At 38.3% G+C, this 16,922-nt stretch overlaps 1 protein-coding gene across 2 annotated transcripts in view; it reads left to right on the top strand.

The window, feature by feature from the left end:
- Positions 1–171: 171 nt before the first annotated feature.
- The window catches only part of LOC121328933 (basement membrane-specific heparan sulfate proteoglycan core protein-like), a 174,036-nt gene continuing 157,285 nt past the window's right edge, over positions 172–16,922 (top strand). The window contains exon 1 of one of the 2 annotated variants that reach the window (XM_041274078.1): positions 172–535. In XM_041274078.1, the coding sequence (XP_041130012.1) occupies positions 461–535 (75 nt within the window). In that variant the 5' untranslated portion in view covers positions 172–460. The remainder of the gene's footprint in view (positions 536–16,922) is intronic. The other variant, XM_041274079.1, reaches the window with a different exon arrangement.

Raw genomic sequence — 16,922 nt, 5'->3', positions numbered from 1 at the left:
TTATTATAAACAGCACTTAGATATTAAAATGTTAATAACATACATTAGTTCTAGCCAGACCACATCACGCAACATTGCACCCACAGGACAGTTGCGCCAATCCGTTACCAGAATTAATCCACTCCTCCTTTTATCATAGACCAGCGTGGTCCGACTGGCATCAGAACCTGGATTTAGACTCTCAGCTCTTGGGGTGCAGGAGAGAGACAGAGAGCAAGAAAGAGAGAGTTGGGTAGAAACAGAAAGGAGTTTGAAAGAGAGAAAAAAGGTTTTTTTTCAAAACGTTTTTGCCCGGTTGCAAGATTGTGTCCGTTTGGTGCGGTCACCACCGCGTCTGGATGAGGGAGAAGTGAACATAGAGCACCGGAGACTGATCAATAATTAAAAAAAAAAGTTTGCATAAAACCACAGAAGCGAAGAACTTTGATTTTTTTTTTCCAGCGTGTGAAGGCTGGACAAAATGGGGACGAGGAGCGGTTTAGAGGGTGTTTCTGGACTGATTATCTCCCTAGTATTAATATCGCAGCTTATACACGTAAGTAAACTTTATTCATTGTCTTTCTTTATAGTTCTACGGTGCATGCGCAAATACACTGTTTTCAGTTGCGTACACAGTTGAAATACAATGGTGCATGTCTTGATAAAAAATAATACAACTACTAAATTTAAGTGTCTGTAACAATGCTGAGAAAGTACAGTTTGAGTGGATTTAACGAACACACTTTCTGAAATGTGACCAGCGTTTGGAGGTAGAAGCTGACAACACATTTACTTTGCACTTTTCTGTGTGCATTCATTCAATGTTGAGTGGAAAGCGTAATTAGAGTTAACCGGGGCGGTTACCTGGAGAACTGCAAATCTCAGGAACGCGGTCCGTGTGTCCCTCGCGTTAAAAAGTGTGCTTAGGGAGAATTTGTGCGCCTTTCATCCCTTTTTCTCTTTTGTTGCTTTAAAAGTTGGAGGTATTTCGGTGCAATGTGTCTTCTGCATTTGAGTCTCGACCTGGGCTAATTTTAACCCTAGAAACTGCGGCTATTCATAGTCGGTCCCATTTGCGCCTGCCTGCTTACAGTACAGTACCAGTAGATCTGCTTGATTTCACTCAGAGGCAGCATTGTTAGAAATAGAGTTGCGCTGTGTGATACAAAAATAAATTACAAATTAACTTCAAAACAGCGATTTAAAAGATACACATCTTTGCATCTAATTATAGGAAATTACACAGGGCAAATACTGTGCCCGATGATCGTAATCATGCTAGAAGTTTGATCTTTTATAGATTTTGCTTTTATGCACATCTGCTGCGGTATCAGGAGGCTATACTTTCGAGCTTTGGAATGCTTGCGTGGGCAGGGTTCAAAAGAACTTTGAAGAAAACGGTTTGTTTGTAAACGCGTCATTCAGACCTGTGTTATATACACAGTCAGCACACTGTAGCAATTTAGAATATAATGTAGTGCTTTCTGCACATTATTTTCATCACGACCGGTTACATTTCACTGTTGTCGAATACTTCGTTTTAAAATGTGGTCAATGCTCATATATTGCATGACGTTATACATGTATAGTTGTAAATACGTTCCAAAAAGTTCAAGCGTATAGTACATGAAGAGGTATTTGTCAAAACACACCAATTATTAAATTCAAGTGATTCTGAAAAAAATTGCATGTTCTTATCTGGAGCTACGTGGAATGGTATTCTTCAACATTATTTATATACCTTAAACAATATACAGCAGAAACAGCATTAAGCGGCACAAAAAATCCCCTCGCCGTTAGGACTGAGCTCGCCTGGCAGGAGCTAAGGAAAGCAAGCAGACACAAAATACAAGTTTCCGTGTGTCACCTTTTCCTGGTCGTGTTGGATAGTGTTATTATAAGCCATTCTATATTTTAGAATTAAGCTTGTATAACACTAAATGGCTCGTCTTATTGCAACCATTTAAGTACAGGTTTGGCTCAACAGCGAGAGTCTGTCAATAGTTATTAGGAACTAAAGGCTGTTTGTTACGTGTTAGAAATGTTGCTGTACGTTATTTCAGCTGCTTGGGATAGTTTTCAGAACCAATTTCAATAGTAAAAGGTTCTTCCTTAGTGTCTGTTTACCACATTCTTCAATTTCTTTTAACTTTCTGTGCATTGTGTAATCAGAAACCAGACCTTGTAGTGTTTTTTGTTTGTTTACATGACTTAAAACTGCTTTGGCTCAAGCCTTCTTTGTCCCTCTGAATTGAACAGACCTGTTTTCTGCTGCACATGCAGCAGTAGGAGGTCATGCAGTGTTAACATCTCCAAGTGATACAATGCTGAATGACACACACACACATATGTACAGTTAGTGTGTCAGTTACATTCATCCTCTGTATATTCAACATTCCAGCCATCAGTAACATGAAACAGTACATCTCCAAGGCCTATGCACTTTGTGAATTACATTTTTACATCCTGACACAGTTAGATGCCCTTATTTATTGATTCTGATACATTCAGTAGCTAATTATATCCATTTTTATTGAATAGGTGTACATATGTAAACTTAGTGTGACATACAGACATCAGTCTTCATCCTTGTCACACTGGTGGCTCTGGTTTTGAATTTGGAGGGGGGGGAGGGGGGGGGGGTTAATGAAAGCATTCTTTAAAGTGTAGGACATTTTTCAAGGATTTCTCTCAATCCTTGATATGTCTGATTTTGTAGATTTGAGCAGTGGGTTCTTTTTCTTTTCTTTTCTTTTTTTTTTTTTTTTAGAGCTTACATTTTTTTCATTACAGAAATGTCTTGAATGTTATCTGGAAGTTAAATATGAAGATGACTTTAATAAACCTGCCAAATATCCCTTAGTTCAGTAACCAGAATCCTATCCCCTGTAACATAAGAAGTAAATTAAATGAGAAAAAATACCCCTATTGATCTGTATCTTGAGAGATTGCTTGCTTTGGTGACAGAGTTACAGAACATTGTTTAAACTAACATGCCACTCTGTATACACCCTGCGTTCCTCATACCCCAGCCAGGGTCATACCACCCTGCTGAGCTCATAACACAGGGCTGTGCTACTGCTGCACTGTTGCCTTTCCCATAAATACCTGTCACTTTAGCTTACTCGGTTTAAGACCTTTTGTATTAGTTGATGCACAGTGCAGGCTTTGGAAGTGGAGTCTGTATTTGAGTTAAAACAAAAGAAAGTTGAATATTTTATAGGAGTTGTCAGCCTCCAGGTTGGCTGTGGCTGCAGAGTGATATTGATGAAGCTTAAACTCCTGTGCAATTTCAAACCCAAATTCTGAAGCTTTAACTAATGTAGGACCCTATGAAATCTGTGTTCTGGAGAACACGGACGGAGTCGCGGATATATACTGATATCCAAAGTCAACAATGGAAAAGAGTCAGGTATTATTGACGCCCATTTCATTTGCTGTGATTTCCCTTCAATATCTCCTCTGTATTTGGACAGAAGCAAAGGGTACGTGGAAAACTCTTGGGTTAAGTAGCACTATCCCTGCAACCCATTGCGCAGTTAACATGGTGGGTTTTTAACAGTGTTTTGTGAGACCCTGAAAGGAGCAAGGCTACCAGCCTGACCAACCATGACTTGTTTTGGGTTCTGCCCCACACATTGAAGTCAGTCGGTGTACCGGGCAGTGGTCTGTTCTTTTATAACCCCAGGGGGACTGGTTCTTCACTGAAGATGCTTGATTGGAAACAGCAATGTTCCAGCCCAGTCTCTGCCTGTTATACTGGCATGGGAGCTTGCTACACTTCTGGTTGAAGAATCATACTGCTGGGTGATCAAGCAAGCCTAATGAGTAACCCTCTTCAACCGCAGGGAAACAGGCTTTATTCACCTGAAAGGTGTCCTATAATTACGTTTTCATCTTTCCCTTAAGCCGTATTGAAAATGCTTCTTTATATAAGTTAAGTCATTTATGGAAGTACATTTAATTTAGTGGTACAGAGGAAATATGAAACCAAATTCCAGAAAGTGTGATTATAGCTTTTATTATGCCATGTTTTTTTAAAGCACAGTGGGAACTGGCATTTGTTCCATCTTTGAGGCTTGGCTCTGGTGCCAGGACTTGTAAGTTAAGTTTTAAATATTGTACAGTACAAGCCAATTATGAAGTTATATAGGCCTGTTAGGTGAGCGCAATACTATGCAGTGCCTGCATTGCCAGGCCTACACACACACTGACATTGAAGCAAATGCCTTGCTTGTCTTTAATATAATATAAGAGAAGGTACACATGAGCTGGTTGATCCCAGGTCAGTTCTTGAAGCATACCATTGATTCAGCATCAACGACATGACTTGCTAAACTCAGTGTGCTGTGACTGTAGTCTGTTTCCACTCCAGTTTCAGCTGTGTACTCTGGTTTAGTTAGAACACTTGGTGCATGTGCTTTTGTCTGAGAACGCAGCAACAATATTCTACATTCAAATCCTAATATTTACCACAATTTTGTTTCTAGTTAGGTTTAGAAAAAGTGATGCAGAAAACTTTGGCATTTCGTGGCGCAGAGCTCTGAAGTACTGTACACAGTTTTTTTTTTTTTATTTAAAGCCAATTAAAGACACAGGCCAGAACTTGTTCAGAATATAGAAAGCCCCTCTTAAGTTTTAGTGGAGTGTTCAGCTAGATGAGCGGGCTAAAGGAATTTCTCACCCAAGGCGATAGTGCCTGACTACAAACAATGCTGGAACAAAATAAGAACTCCTGTGAGTTTTGTCTCTTTCTAGGGAATTGCTTGACTGTCTCTATCCTGTCTTAATGATGAGGTTTGGAGGGCCAGTTAAAGCTATTTAAGGGTGTGAATTGCATCATTGAGGAAATATTTAAATTGTTTTAGACCATCATTAAAAAAGTACAGTGTGGATTTATTTTTATCGTTTCCAACATTCTCTGGTGTGTACAGTACATCTACATGCTGTACTTGAATCGCACTCATTTGTTGCTTCTCAAATAGTCTGTGTCTTAAATTGAAGTACAGCATAGTGAAGCGTGTATTAAAATCACCAACAGAAGACGTGACTACCAGAGTACACAAACAGCAACGTGACTGACTGCCGAGAAAAGACAACAAAGGTATCTGCCCAAATACGCAAGCAACAACGCGACAAACACACCTTCCTGAGAAATTCAAAGAGAAATGCTTACAATTTCAGCATTTCTAATTAATAGTACCAGCTTGAACAGATCTTAAATGCTGATCAGACTCCCGTGTTTTTTGACATGCCAAGCAATGTTCAATGCTGTTGTGGTTGCCGGGTTACCTGTTGTCTGATGCAGTGGAGTGTTGTGTCGTGCTTGCTGTACCAGGATGAGTGATGCCGTAAGTGAGTGGTGGTGTGTGTACGACAGAGACGCCATATTAAGTATTATACAGTGTGCAGCACAATAAACAAGCTCTGTGGTTAATCGACAACTACGCTGTTTCGTGTCAGACTTGTACGATAATATAGAGCATTTTGGTTAAATGTTTATAAAACATCTACTGTGAATACATTTATATGAAACAACCCTAAATTAACCAGCTGAGTTGTTTGTTGTCTTTGTAGTGTATTTTTTTTAACTTAATATTCATTATCTAGGGTAAATTAAGTAAACCACATAGGTTGGTATTATAGTATCTCAAAAGAAAATATTATCTGAACTTATCAGTCAATGTAAATAAATTCAATTAAAATGCCAAGATTAATTTACTTCAATATGTCCTTTTTATGTTCGTTGTGTATAGCTAATTTAGTATTTTAAACAGTATTCCCCATTAACATAATAGGTGTTGTAGCTTAACAGCTGTGCTTAATCAACATTCACAAATAAAATCAATCAACTCCGTTTAAAAGTAAAATTACTTTTGCTTATTTCAGTGTTACAAAATTAGGTTAAAAGTATCACCGTAGGATTTTTAAATAACAAATTTTGTAAGAAGTGTGTTCAGAAAATTATAAACCATGTATTTGATCTGAATTCTAAATATATCTAAAATCTTCAACAATGCATTCATACAATGGGTTAATTTTACATTTCATTATACACCATTTACAGATGAATCCTCTAATTTCTATGCACCATGAAAATTCAATACATCGACATATAGGTACCAGGTTAGAAATAAGTTAAAAAGTCTCAGAATACTGTCATGAAATAAAGTTTTGAAACGATTGTGTCCTGTCCTGTGGTATGAAGATTTTACAAAGTTCCAATGTTTGCAAAGGTTTTCCTTTTTCCTTGTGGTTCCTCAGATAAAATGATTTCTTGACAACGGTCTCAAAAATGATTTTTTTTTTTTTGGTTTTGTTTTTGGACACAAGCAGCTGTTCACCCCAACAGGCCTAGCTGCATTCCAGAAGCTTGCAGTGTTCAAGAACACAGTCAGATGTTTTTCACGGTATCTCCCCCTTTGGAGTGTTTTGGTGAATATCCCAGAATTCAGTGGAGAGAGTAGAGTCTCTTGACATGTGGAGAGCGAGTTTTTGGAAAGCAAAAGAGAATGTCTTGGTCACAAACAATCCCTTTTCAATACTTAGAAAACAATTCCTTACAAATTCTCCAATTGCATAGCTACAAAAGCCAGTGTCCAGAACACACATGAATGATCGAGTCCTGGGTGTGTGTGATACTAACCCACGCCACAGGATCCAATTCATTGGTCTAAACAGTGTTGTTTATTCAGATGACCATTTTATACATGTTGTCATGGAAACAGATCTGCATATACAAGTGGGCCATCCAAAGACTAATTGTCTTTACCAGACCATTTTTGTTTATTCAAAATCAATAAAATGAAGCTTGTGCTCATAGTTGGGGGTGTCTTTGAAGCTGGAGCATCAGTGTTGGGGTGGGGGGGTCTTGTTTTTTAAAGCAGGTGTTCTAAACCTCCCCCAGCAAGAAGAGTCTTTTGTGCAAAAGATCACATTTCGGTTTGGTCAAATGCTTATAACCTATACAATATGTTTAAGCATTAAATTGTATATCTTTTAATCTCCACATCTTGATTTGACACCGCTCAGACCAGGGTTCGGGTTAAAAAGTAACAACTTGATTAACAAAGTACACAGACCATGAACAACGACCTAGAGCTGCAATTGGTTGGAATCTTTAAACCTATATTAGGACACTAAAAAGTGTGCAAATTTACTTTGCCATGACCTAGGCTTTATTCATGTGCACAGTAGTACCCTTCAAAGGCAACTACATGTTGTCTAAATGCTGAGGCATATACATTGTATATAGGACTCAAGCACAGGCACCTCGGTGCATGTTCAGACACAGTAATCTTATTTCAGGTTATTGGTAAGATTTAAAGTAGGCCAGTGAGGATTTCCAACTTAGAACCAAGCAATTACATAGGAGAGATGAATCGCTGTATTTCTTTTCAATGTTTTCTAATTATTGTCTCATGGTGAGCTACTGTAGGAATCTTGGGGGATTTCCCTTTGACAGCGGTACTTTTAATTATCTTTAAAGCTAAACATGCACTGTTTGAAATTATATATACTTTTTATAAAGATGAAAGGCCCCAGTAGCTAACCGATGCCAGAGTTTGCTAGCTCTGACTCAACACGACATTCGTTGTTGGAGTTCTTAGTAGAGAATAACTTTCCATTCAGCCAAGGCTTTAAAACGCATTTTATCTCTTGTTATCCATCGGTGGGAATATAGTGGAGGTGGTTGTGCGTGTCCACACATTTTTCCAAGTATCTGGAGCACCCTCTTCTCCAGTTGTGATGAGACTTGACATCCTGTAGCATAAGTTATTGAGCATTTCAGATTCTGCAGATGTATGTAGAGGTCGATCGCTCCGCACATCATCTGATTGCCACACTTAGATTCTTGCGTATAACTGGAGAACCGCGTATTATCCACTTGTCATGAAACTTGGTGTTAACAGTATTCAGTCAAGGAGAGGATCAGATTCTGGGGATGTATGGAGGTGTTTGTTCATCCAGTCGTCTGCATGTCACAATCTCAGTTTTGCATGTGTCTGGAGAATCGCTTCTCAGATTGTGATTAAACGTGTCGTTTATAATTTTGTGCTGTTCTATACATACAGTACTGTCAAGGGCATCTGCTTTTTCATCATACTGATACTGCAGCTCTAATTCTGAATTGACAGCCGTGACAGAGGAAGTATGTTTCTGCTATCCTTACTGCATAAGCAATATAATCCATTTAGATTGAAGATGCTGTAGATTGCAATTCCTGGCACGCAAGTAGGTGGTCTGATTTCTTTTAGGCTTTTTATCATCAAAGCACAATAAATCATATTAAAACATCAACTGGCAGTAAAACTGGCAGTACTGAAATAATAAATGGACCTTATCACTGGCTATTGAGTACAAATGCCAGGAAAGCTGGATTGCAAGTTAAAAGGTTAGCGGTGGGTAAAATGAATTAATTGCGCCTGTTCTTTTTCAGAGTGCTTTGGCCCCTCTTGTAGAATGTTCTGGTTTATAACGCAGTGCTGGTTAGCGATTAGTCTTCTGCACAAGGCTCCAGAAACACATGAAGCTCCAGCACTATCTGCACACAATCTGGGCATCACTAAGGGGTCTGTCCCTTACCTTATCTTTACATTGCTGTTCTATTGTTGCTGGAAGCCTCTGAATGGCACAGGGGGAAATGCCCTGGGCTTCCACTGTGTAGAATGGGGATTCACATGTGGGTTGGGAAACTGTCATCATTTTCTGGGTCTATTCCCTGTCTTGTACTCTTTACCTGGACACCTCCTGGAACAGAATCTCATGACTCTGCTGTACTATTCATTTAGAGCTGAGTGGGTGTTGAAATGAAACTTCAGTGCTATTAACACATGCTGGAAGGACTACACTACAAGGCATTGCTTTTCTGTCTTTGTCTCCTGTATTTTGAAAGCTCAATGTTATGAGTCCATTGTAGTCATTAAGTGCCACACTTTGGCTCGAGGGAGGCTTTGTGTAAGCGTGAGGCTGTTTGTGTGGACACACGCCCATCAAGTCGCGTGCTTGTATTTAATTTGTATTTTACAGGAACGGTAGTTGCGCTCCAGTTTGTAGCTGCATGGTCACAATGTTCAGCCTGGCTACAGGAATGGACAGGGTGTTTCCGTCATGTTCTAGAAAAAGCCTGTTTTTGAAAATATTTTTAAACCCTGTGTTTCACTGCGTCACACCTGTTGCATCCAAGTTTTACCTCATGTTGGTTTCATTTGACTCCAATTCGTATTTCTGATTTGTGGCCATAATACTGAGAGTAACTCTCTATACTGTCGTCAATTGAAACAAATCGGTGCTGTAAAAAAGTGGCTGAATTGAGAGGGGTCCTCTCTCTATCCAGGTGTTCTTAAAATGAGGTTTTGGTGTATTTAAAATATCTCTTTTATAAACAGTCTAACCCTGTAACATACTGTTTCTAGGCAGGTTAATTATTGCCTGTTTTATATGAACTTGGTGGAACTACATTGTGTTTGGCTGTTTATCAAAGGACAGGGCACAGGGGCCCAGCTGGGAGTGGTGTGTGATTTGTGAATGAAAGAGGGTGGCAGCTAAAGGTCAAGCCTCTGGGTGTCTGATAAGGTAAGAATGGGGTCTCTCGGGAGGTTGGAATTGACATGATGATCAATGGTGCATCAAAGAAACCTTACACAAGTCGCTTGATAAAGTTTTATTGCTGAGTTTTGCATATGGGTTTAATCTGTTAAATAGCTTGTTATAATGTATTGTTTTTTGTTTGGTCTTGTAACCAACACTTCACCTTAATAATAAATCTCATATTGTTATGCATGCTTCCTGTATTTGTAGCCTTTTTATTTGTAATGCTGTGTATTGTGGTTAAGTAATCATTATGAATATGTACATGTAGAGGTTACAATGATGATAACGATATTAGTGTGGATGGCTGCTATAAAAACATCTTATTAAACTTTGTTGTTGAGAGAGGAAAACAAGCAATTGACTACTGTAGATTGTTATTGGAAATTTGATCAATTTAAAGATGGATGTGTGACATCATAGAAATATTTAAAAAGTGTGTGTGTGTGTGTATATCTAATATAATAGAATTAATATACTGAAAAAAAAAAAATAAAAAATATAATATATATATATATATAATATATATATATATATATATATATATATATATATATAAAAATATACTGAAACCCACCAAAATAAGTGGTGTGAATGTATTGCAGGATTGCATACTTTAATAGGAAACTTGAAACAAATACTCTATGTAGTGGACAGGGTCAATGAGCTAGGTCACAGGGGGACACTTATTTTAAATAATTTTGATAAATTAGCCATATTACAAAAAGCACCATATTTGTAGTATTTAAAGTCAATACAGTGTGTATTATGGCGTACATGTTGAAATACATAGTGGCTCTCCTATGTGTTTGATCTTCGTATACAGTCCATCAACAAAAGCTGTGCTTGCTTGTTGGCTGTTAACTAATTTTAACCATATGTCACTTGGCAACTAAAACAGAACTAAGCCCAGCTTAACCCAGGTAAATTTCATTTTCCAGTTTTTAGCATGCTCAACAATTGACAAGCCATTTAATGCTGATAAATCCTCCACTTTTGTGGAGCATAAAAAAGACCACACCTCGGTGAATGTTCAGCTCGCTGTTGCAGTGGGACCAGGGGAAACCCAGTCCTGAGTACTGAGAGGGGCACCAACCACAATTCCTGCGAATCAGAGTTTTTGGTTTTCAGCAAGTGGCAGATGGAATCAGACAGTTTCAGGGCACAAAGCCAAAACATTAAACACAGTTCTTGCATGGGCCCCAGTGAATTAAGTTACATACTTATACCAAATGCTAAAGCATTAATGGCTTCATGTTTTGATTTCTTTCTAATGCCCTTTGTTTGGTCAGTGCCAGTTTAAAGTACAGAAGGCCCCATTTTTAAATCCAGCATCGACTTTGTACCAGTTTTGCATAGCTAAACTACATCGGGTTCCTTCAGTGAAAATACACAGTATAAATACACCTAAGCAAATGCATACAGTTGCATTTTATATTTGTGTGGCAAACGCTTCTTGACCTTGGATAACTGATAAAAGAATATTTCGTATTGGCACAAGCAAGACAATATGCAGCCAAACACGAGATGATGTGGATGAAGGCATCTGCCAAATAAATAAATACATAAATAATAATGTGTGATGTTTTTGAAGCCTCTAAAATCTTAAAAGGGGTTGGCAAAGTTACCCCAGCTATTTAGGCAAAGCACAGAAACCAGGTCGCAGTTGAAAATGAAGTGGAGCTAGACAGAGGGAAGGAAACCCCTTTTTTTCACAGAGAGAATGGTGAGAGTGGGATGGGTTACCTAACCATGTTGCTGATGCTGAGTCATTGGGATCCTTTAGCACACAGCTTTACAAGGTTTTGTGATGAACCAGACTAGTTTGTACATTATAAAATAGAAAACAACGAAAGTCTTGAATGAGTTAATAAGTGTAACAATGTAAAACCCATAATAACACTGATTCTTGCAGTGAACACATTTTAAAAGGAGTGTTGACTAATGCTTACATGCTGACAGACAGCAGCTTTGCTGTGAAATATGGAAACATTGTATATTGGTGAAATAACCGTTTGCAATGTGCTAGCTGTTCTGCATCAAACTGAAGTTGTTTGACTTGCTGTTGAGTCCTGGCATACTCCCTGAGTCTCTACGTGCAGCATGGCACTGTTTTACTTTGAAAACTAGTAGTTCTGTGGCTTTTGAGGAAAAAAAAGGCTGTGTTTCATTCCTGCCCTCCCAAACCACACACTAGCTTCTCAGACTAAAACTTTGCTTTTCAGTGTTTCCATTTTCCATGTTAGGAATGCGTAAACTTGATTTCCCAAACCCTGTCCTCAAAGTATGCTTCATTCACAAAATTGTTTTCTGTAGCTGGTAAGTGCTGCTTGACTAAAAAGTATCTTTTACTTGCAGACCAGTGCGTTTGTTTTAGTATCTTCTTAACATTCTGTGATAGAACCTTTGACAAATATTTTGGGTAACCATACACAATTTTGCCCTTGGAATCTTTTCAAAGCCATGTAGAGCATTAAATGGGATTCTTGATCTATGACTCAGAGCCATACTGTGGTGCTCAGGGTGCCATATATGGCTGAAGAACCAGCTGCGTTAAGGGATGGAAATACGACTCCCATTGCATAGCAGTGTCATCCATTCCTGGCTTTACGAGTTTAAGACATACCTAAGCTTGTTGCCTATAAACTTTGGCTAATGAGGCTTCTAGTAAAACCTGGAATTGAGAGAACTGCAAAGGAACAGGAGAAGTATCGTAGTGTGCTTTAAAAAATAAATGTTTTAATTCTAGTGCCTCTATTTGAAAATGTACAGAAACTGAAAAAGTGCATTATGTTTTTACAAGGTTAATACCCAAAAATAGTTGAGTGGTGATCTCATTGTGTCCTTTCCACTCGCACCTGGTTGCTTTGCATACTGTGCAAGCTCTGCTTTTGAAGGGGCAAATGAGATTGATAGACCTTTGCTGGGGCTATTACTCTGTCATTTTTTTGGTTTGATTTGTTTCTGTACGAGAAAGACAAAACTGTGCCAAAGTCAACAAACTTTTCGGCTAATGCTTTTATCGGTGGTGTTAAGAACCACTTCAGGGTACTTAATCCTAAACACTTTGGATCCCAGAGACATTTTCAGATTCAGATTGCCTGTCGACGCCCTTATCCTTGTCTACAGTGGCAATACCTGATATTGAACAGGAATGACTATGACATGGTGAAGATCCATGAATTGGTACGAAGAAGAAACTTTTGTATACAGTTTTGAGAAGAGTTCCCGTTTTGAGATGTTAATAATCTGGTCATGCCACAGTTGGGTTTTTGTACAGGGCTAGTCTTTGGAACAGGGCTCTGGAAGCCCTTGTTAACGTAAGGCGTCCAGGGAACCATGCAGAGCTCAGGTCCCTTGGCAGGGAGTCGATGCCAGACACGGGCCCTGCTTCAGGTTTTTATTTAGCTGTAAAGGGATAATAGAATTGATTACAGAATTGAGAATTGATTTTTGATGGGCTATCAGTGCAGCTGGGTGACGTCTCGGAGGAGAGTCAGCACAAAGTTTCTGTTTTCAGTTGAAGAACATTGTGGGCTTGTTATCAAGCGAAAGCATGCCAGCCTCCCAGGATTCTGGGAGCATCGGTGAAAAAGAAAGGAAGCGTGTGTGTTATGTGGAAGGTCAGTACTGTGTCCTGGGCATGAGTCTAGAACTGTCTGGAGGTTTCATTAACGTTGTTGGTCAATCATTCTAAATTCGCACACCTACAGTCTCCTCTTCTACATTTATTGGTGCTACATCTTACAAATGCAGCTCCTAGACTTCGACAGTAGCCTTGTTTTATTTGTGGATTTATCAACTGTCTCGGCACTGGGGATAGAACTAGAGAGCTAAACATCATGCCTCCATTTTAATAGAAAATACATTTAATACTTGTACTAAACAATCCTTCATACGTTACCTATCGTCAGTTGATTCAGTTCATCTTGAATCAAATCAAATCAAAACCTTTATTTATCCAGATGAGGTCAACTGAGAATAAATTCTCAATTACAGTGACGGCCTGACGAGACTCACAACCCCACAGCAAATAGCAGAAAATGCAGTAAAAGAAACATGCTGGCTACAACCAGGACACATTCAAGAGGCGGCATTGATTTTTCTTTAAACCATGAAGTCAAGAGAGTTCAGAATGTAATGTCGCTATCAGATTATTAGAGGGGCGGGCATGGCAAGACTTCCAATAAGTTCTTGGGCTTGCCTATTGTTTGGCATTTTGATGTACAAATGTTACATGGAGTGGCCCTGGTGGATTAGACAGTGTTTTGTACACAGCTGCTGCTTCCCTCAGGATTGAGACAGATGTTGCTGTCTCTGAGAGAAATCTCATGGTTTCAATTGAGTAAGACCCTGTATGAATCAAGTCAGCCTGTCTCAAGATAGCAACAGAAAGACAGTTCTGATAAGTACACCATAAATAGCACAAACATGTCATTTAAAAATATCAAGCAGAGGATATCAGAATCAATCTACTGTGGCTGGTCTGAACCGGTATTTTAAAAGCAGTGGTGAGCACCAACGGACTTCAAATACCTTCTCACAGTTTAGTAACATGTTTTTGTATTATTATTTCTACATGGTTAATCTGCAATACTGGTGTAGTAGTAAAGGAAATTCAGTCTAATACTTCCCCTCTTGTGCCAGATGATAAATCAGCTTTTCACTGACAGTTTATTTCACATTTTGTGTATTTAAATGTCGGGAGAAAAATGTTCATGCCCTCAACCAAAGTCCTTGTGGTCAAAACAAATTGAAGACAACTGTTTAGTGGTTTATCACAAGGGAGTTTTGTTTTTTTTTTTTTTTTTTTTTTTTTTTTATAATTCAAAGGCGAATTTAGTGGTTTACGTTTAAGTGTACGTTTCATATTTCCATTTTAGTTGACCAAATACAGCAAATGAAGAAACAATGGACAATTTTGGCATTTCATTCCAAAAATGGGTCTCATTTACTGTGATGCTAATTAAGCATGCATTAATTAATTGAAGACCTATAAATAGGGTGTCTGATTTACGGTGATGCTATTTAAGCATTAGTATTAATTAATTGATTATATAATTAAGCATGCATTAATTAATTGAAGACCTATAAATAGGGTGTATATATATATATATATATATATATATATATATATATATATATATATATATATATATATATAAATTTTTATTACAGCAATATAGCTTTAAGGTTTTTGCTTTTTTTGCACCCTTTTCTTCCCAGTTATTTGTTTTATGATTGTGTGTTTAAGCCAAGAGCATTTAGACGTAACAGTTGATCGTTTCTCTTTGTAAAACAGCATGGAGTAAAATTGTTTTGTTTTCCCAGATGTTCTATGTGCAATTATACTTGCAACTCCACTACAAAATAAAACTTGATTGGAACGGAGAACATACTTTGAGCTTAAGCATTTGTTTATTTCTTTCTAAATGAAACCAGATTTCTACCTGAATATTTATTTATTCTTTCTTGATTATATATTAAAAAAATCCACCCGATTTCACCCATTTTTTTCATTAAATAATTCTACCTGATTTTTAAAAAAGCATTCCCCTGAATTTGGAAAAGAATTTCACCCGAAAATCAGACACCCTATTTAATTACAGCATTGCTCTGCAATTATTAATGATCTATATTCCCCAAATTACAAGTTTTTCAACACATTTCTAGAACAAAAGTCAGTTAATCTTGACACTCCCTGCAGTCATGTACATCACAAATGTTTCAGATTTGTAGGCTGCTGTTGCCCTGGCAACAAGGTGAACAAGAGAAAACAGCTCACAGTTTACCTGAAGTGGCTGCAGGTATCGGACCACAGCTCTATTACTTCCATCACAAAAAAGCACAGTGAGATTCACTCCTGCTCTGTTCTCTGCGACCCAACCGGTTCAGTGCAATAAAAAAAAGTGTTGCTCTGTAGTTGCCTCCTGTAATTAATTGGTCCTTATTCTAGTGGTAAACAAGCCACCCTGTGCTCTCAGTGAAAGATCAGGTTGAGTTCTTGCTTTTGAACTGTTAGTACTGCTTTCTCAGAGTGGGAGCCTCCTTTTGTTAACGTGGACCAGATGTTTTCAAGGGCCCCTGTTTGCATTTCTTAAATGAAATACTGTCAGACTTAATATCACACCTGCTAATCTCATCCTCTCTGCTCGTTGTCCCCACATTAAAAAGTTTGAATATACAGTATTGGTAGTTAGTGACAAGCTTCTGATGTGATTACGTTTTTCAGAACAGAACCACAGTGTGGTTTGGACCTCCATAACGTTACTACAGTACTATAAAAAAAAAAAAAAAAAAAAACAGCGCAACAAGGTTTGGCAAAAGCTTAGGTTAGCTTTGCATTTGTAGAAAAACTGCTTTGAGTTTTGACGAGACTATTTACCCAGATAATGATGTCATGGGCTATGGGCTGCTTCTACTGAATTTGAAAAGTGTTGGAAATATGAGCACTGATACACAGACTATCCTTGAGTGTTTTCTACATCGTTTAGTGGTGAGCTGGGGAGAGTTGTTAATCATTTAAGACGGAAACTCCCATCTGCTCTCCAAAGCAACATAACGATGCAGAATGTAGCTCACAAACACGAGACAGTTAGTTAACTAATCATCCAGAATTTATTCTAGAGCTGGAATAAGCACTTAAGCATATGTACTGTAAAAGTAATCTCATGCATAGATTCAGGCAGTCGGACACGCTGGTGTCACAAACTCGGATGAGCATTCATCTAGGACTACTGTACCTACAATTGCCTTGGGAAAGTTAGTCCAAGATTAGTGCAAGTTGGAGTCGGTAAAACCAGCCTTAAAACTTCATATTCGCTATACATTTCATTTTCAAACAGAACAGCTGCTTCTGCCAGTACAGAAATCTATACTGTTACAATAGTAATGGTATACTTTGATGTATTTATCCATTTGTGATTGTAAACTAAGCTTGGAGTATACAGTGCCATAGTATACACCACATGCTAGGTGTAGTATAGCCAGCCAGCTACTGTCCGACCCTTGTTTTTATTGTAGTATAATATTCGCATGGCTTGGTTTAGGTGAATATACATTATAAAAATCGAAGCCCTGATTTGCTTTCCTGTCCAGTACGGATTACACCACACAGTTGTCCATCCTCTAAAATGGTTTCCCATGCTGGACTAGAGTAATGCTAGCAGGTTCAGTCATAAAGCGTGATTGTCCAGGGAGTAGTTTTGGCTCGGCTAAGCTCAATGGTTTACCTGTTTTTAGAGACTGCGACAGGGGTCTGTTTACACACCAGCATGGCGGCTCAATGCAGTGTGACCTTGTGTATGACTCTTGTCTTGTGTAGTGAATATTATAAGAACATAAGACAATTT

The sequence above is a fragment of the Polyodon spathula genome, chromosome 16 (assembly GCF_017654505.1).
Source record: "Polyodon spathula isolate WHYD16114869_AA chromosome 16, ASM1765450v1, whole genome shotgun sequence".
Classification (NCBI taxonomy): Eukaryota; Metazoa; Chordata; class Actinopteri; order Acipenseriformes; family Polyodontidae; genus Polyodon; species Polyodon spathula.
Note: the sequence above shows the minus strand (reverse complement) of the source record. Positions and strands in the feature narration are given on the sequence as shown.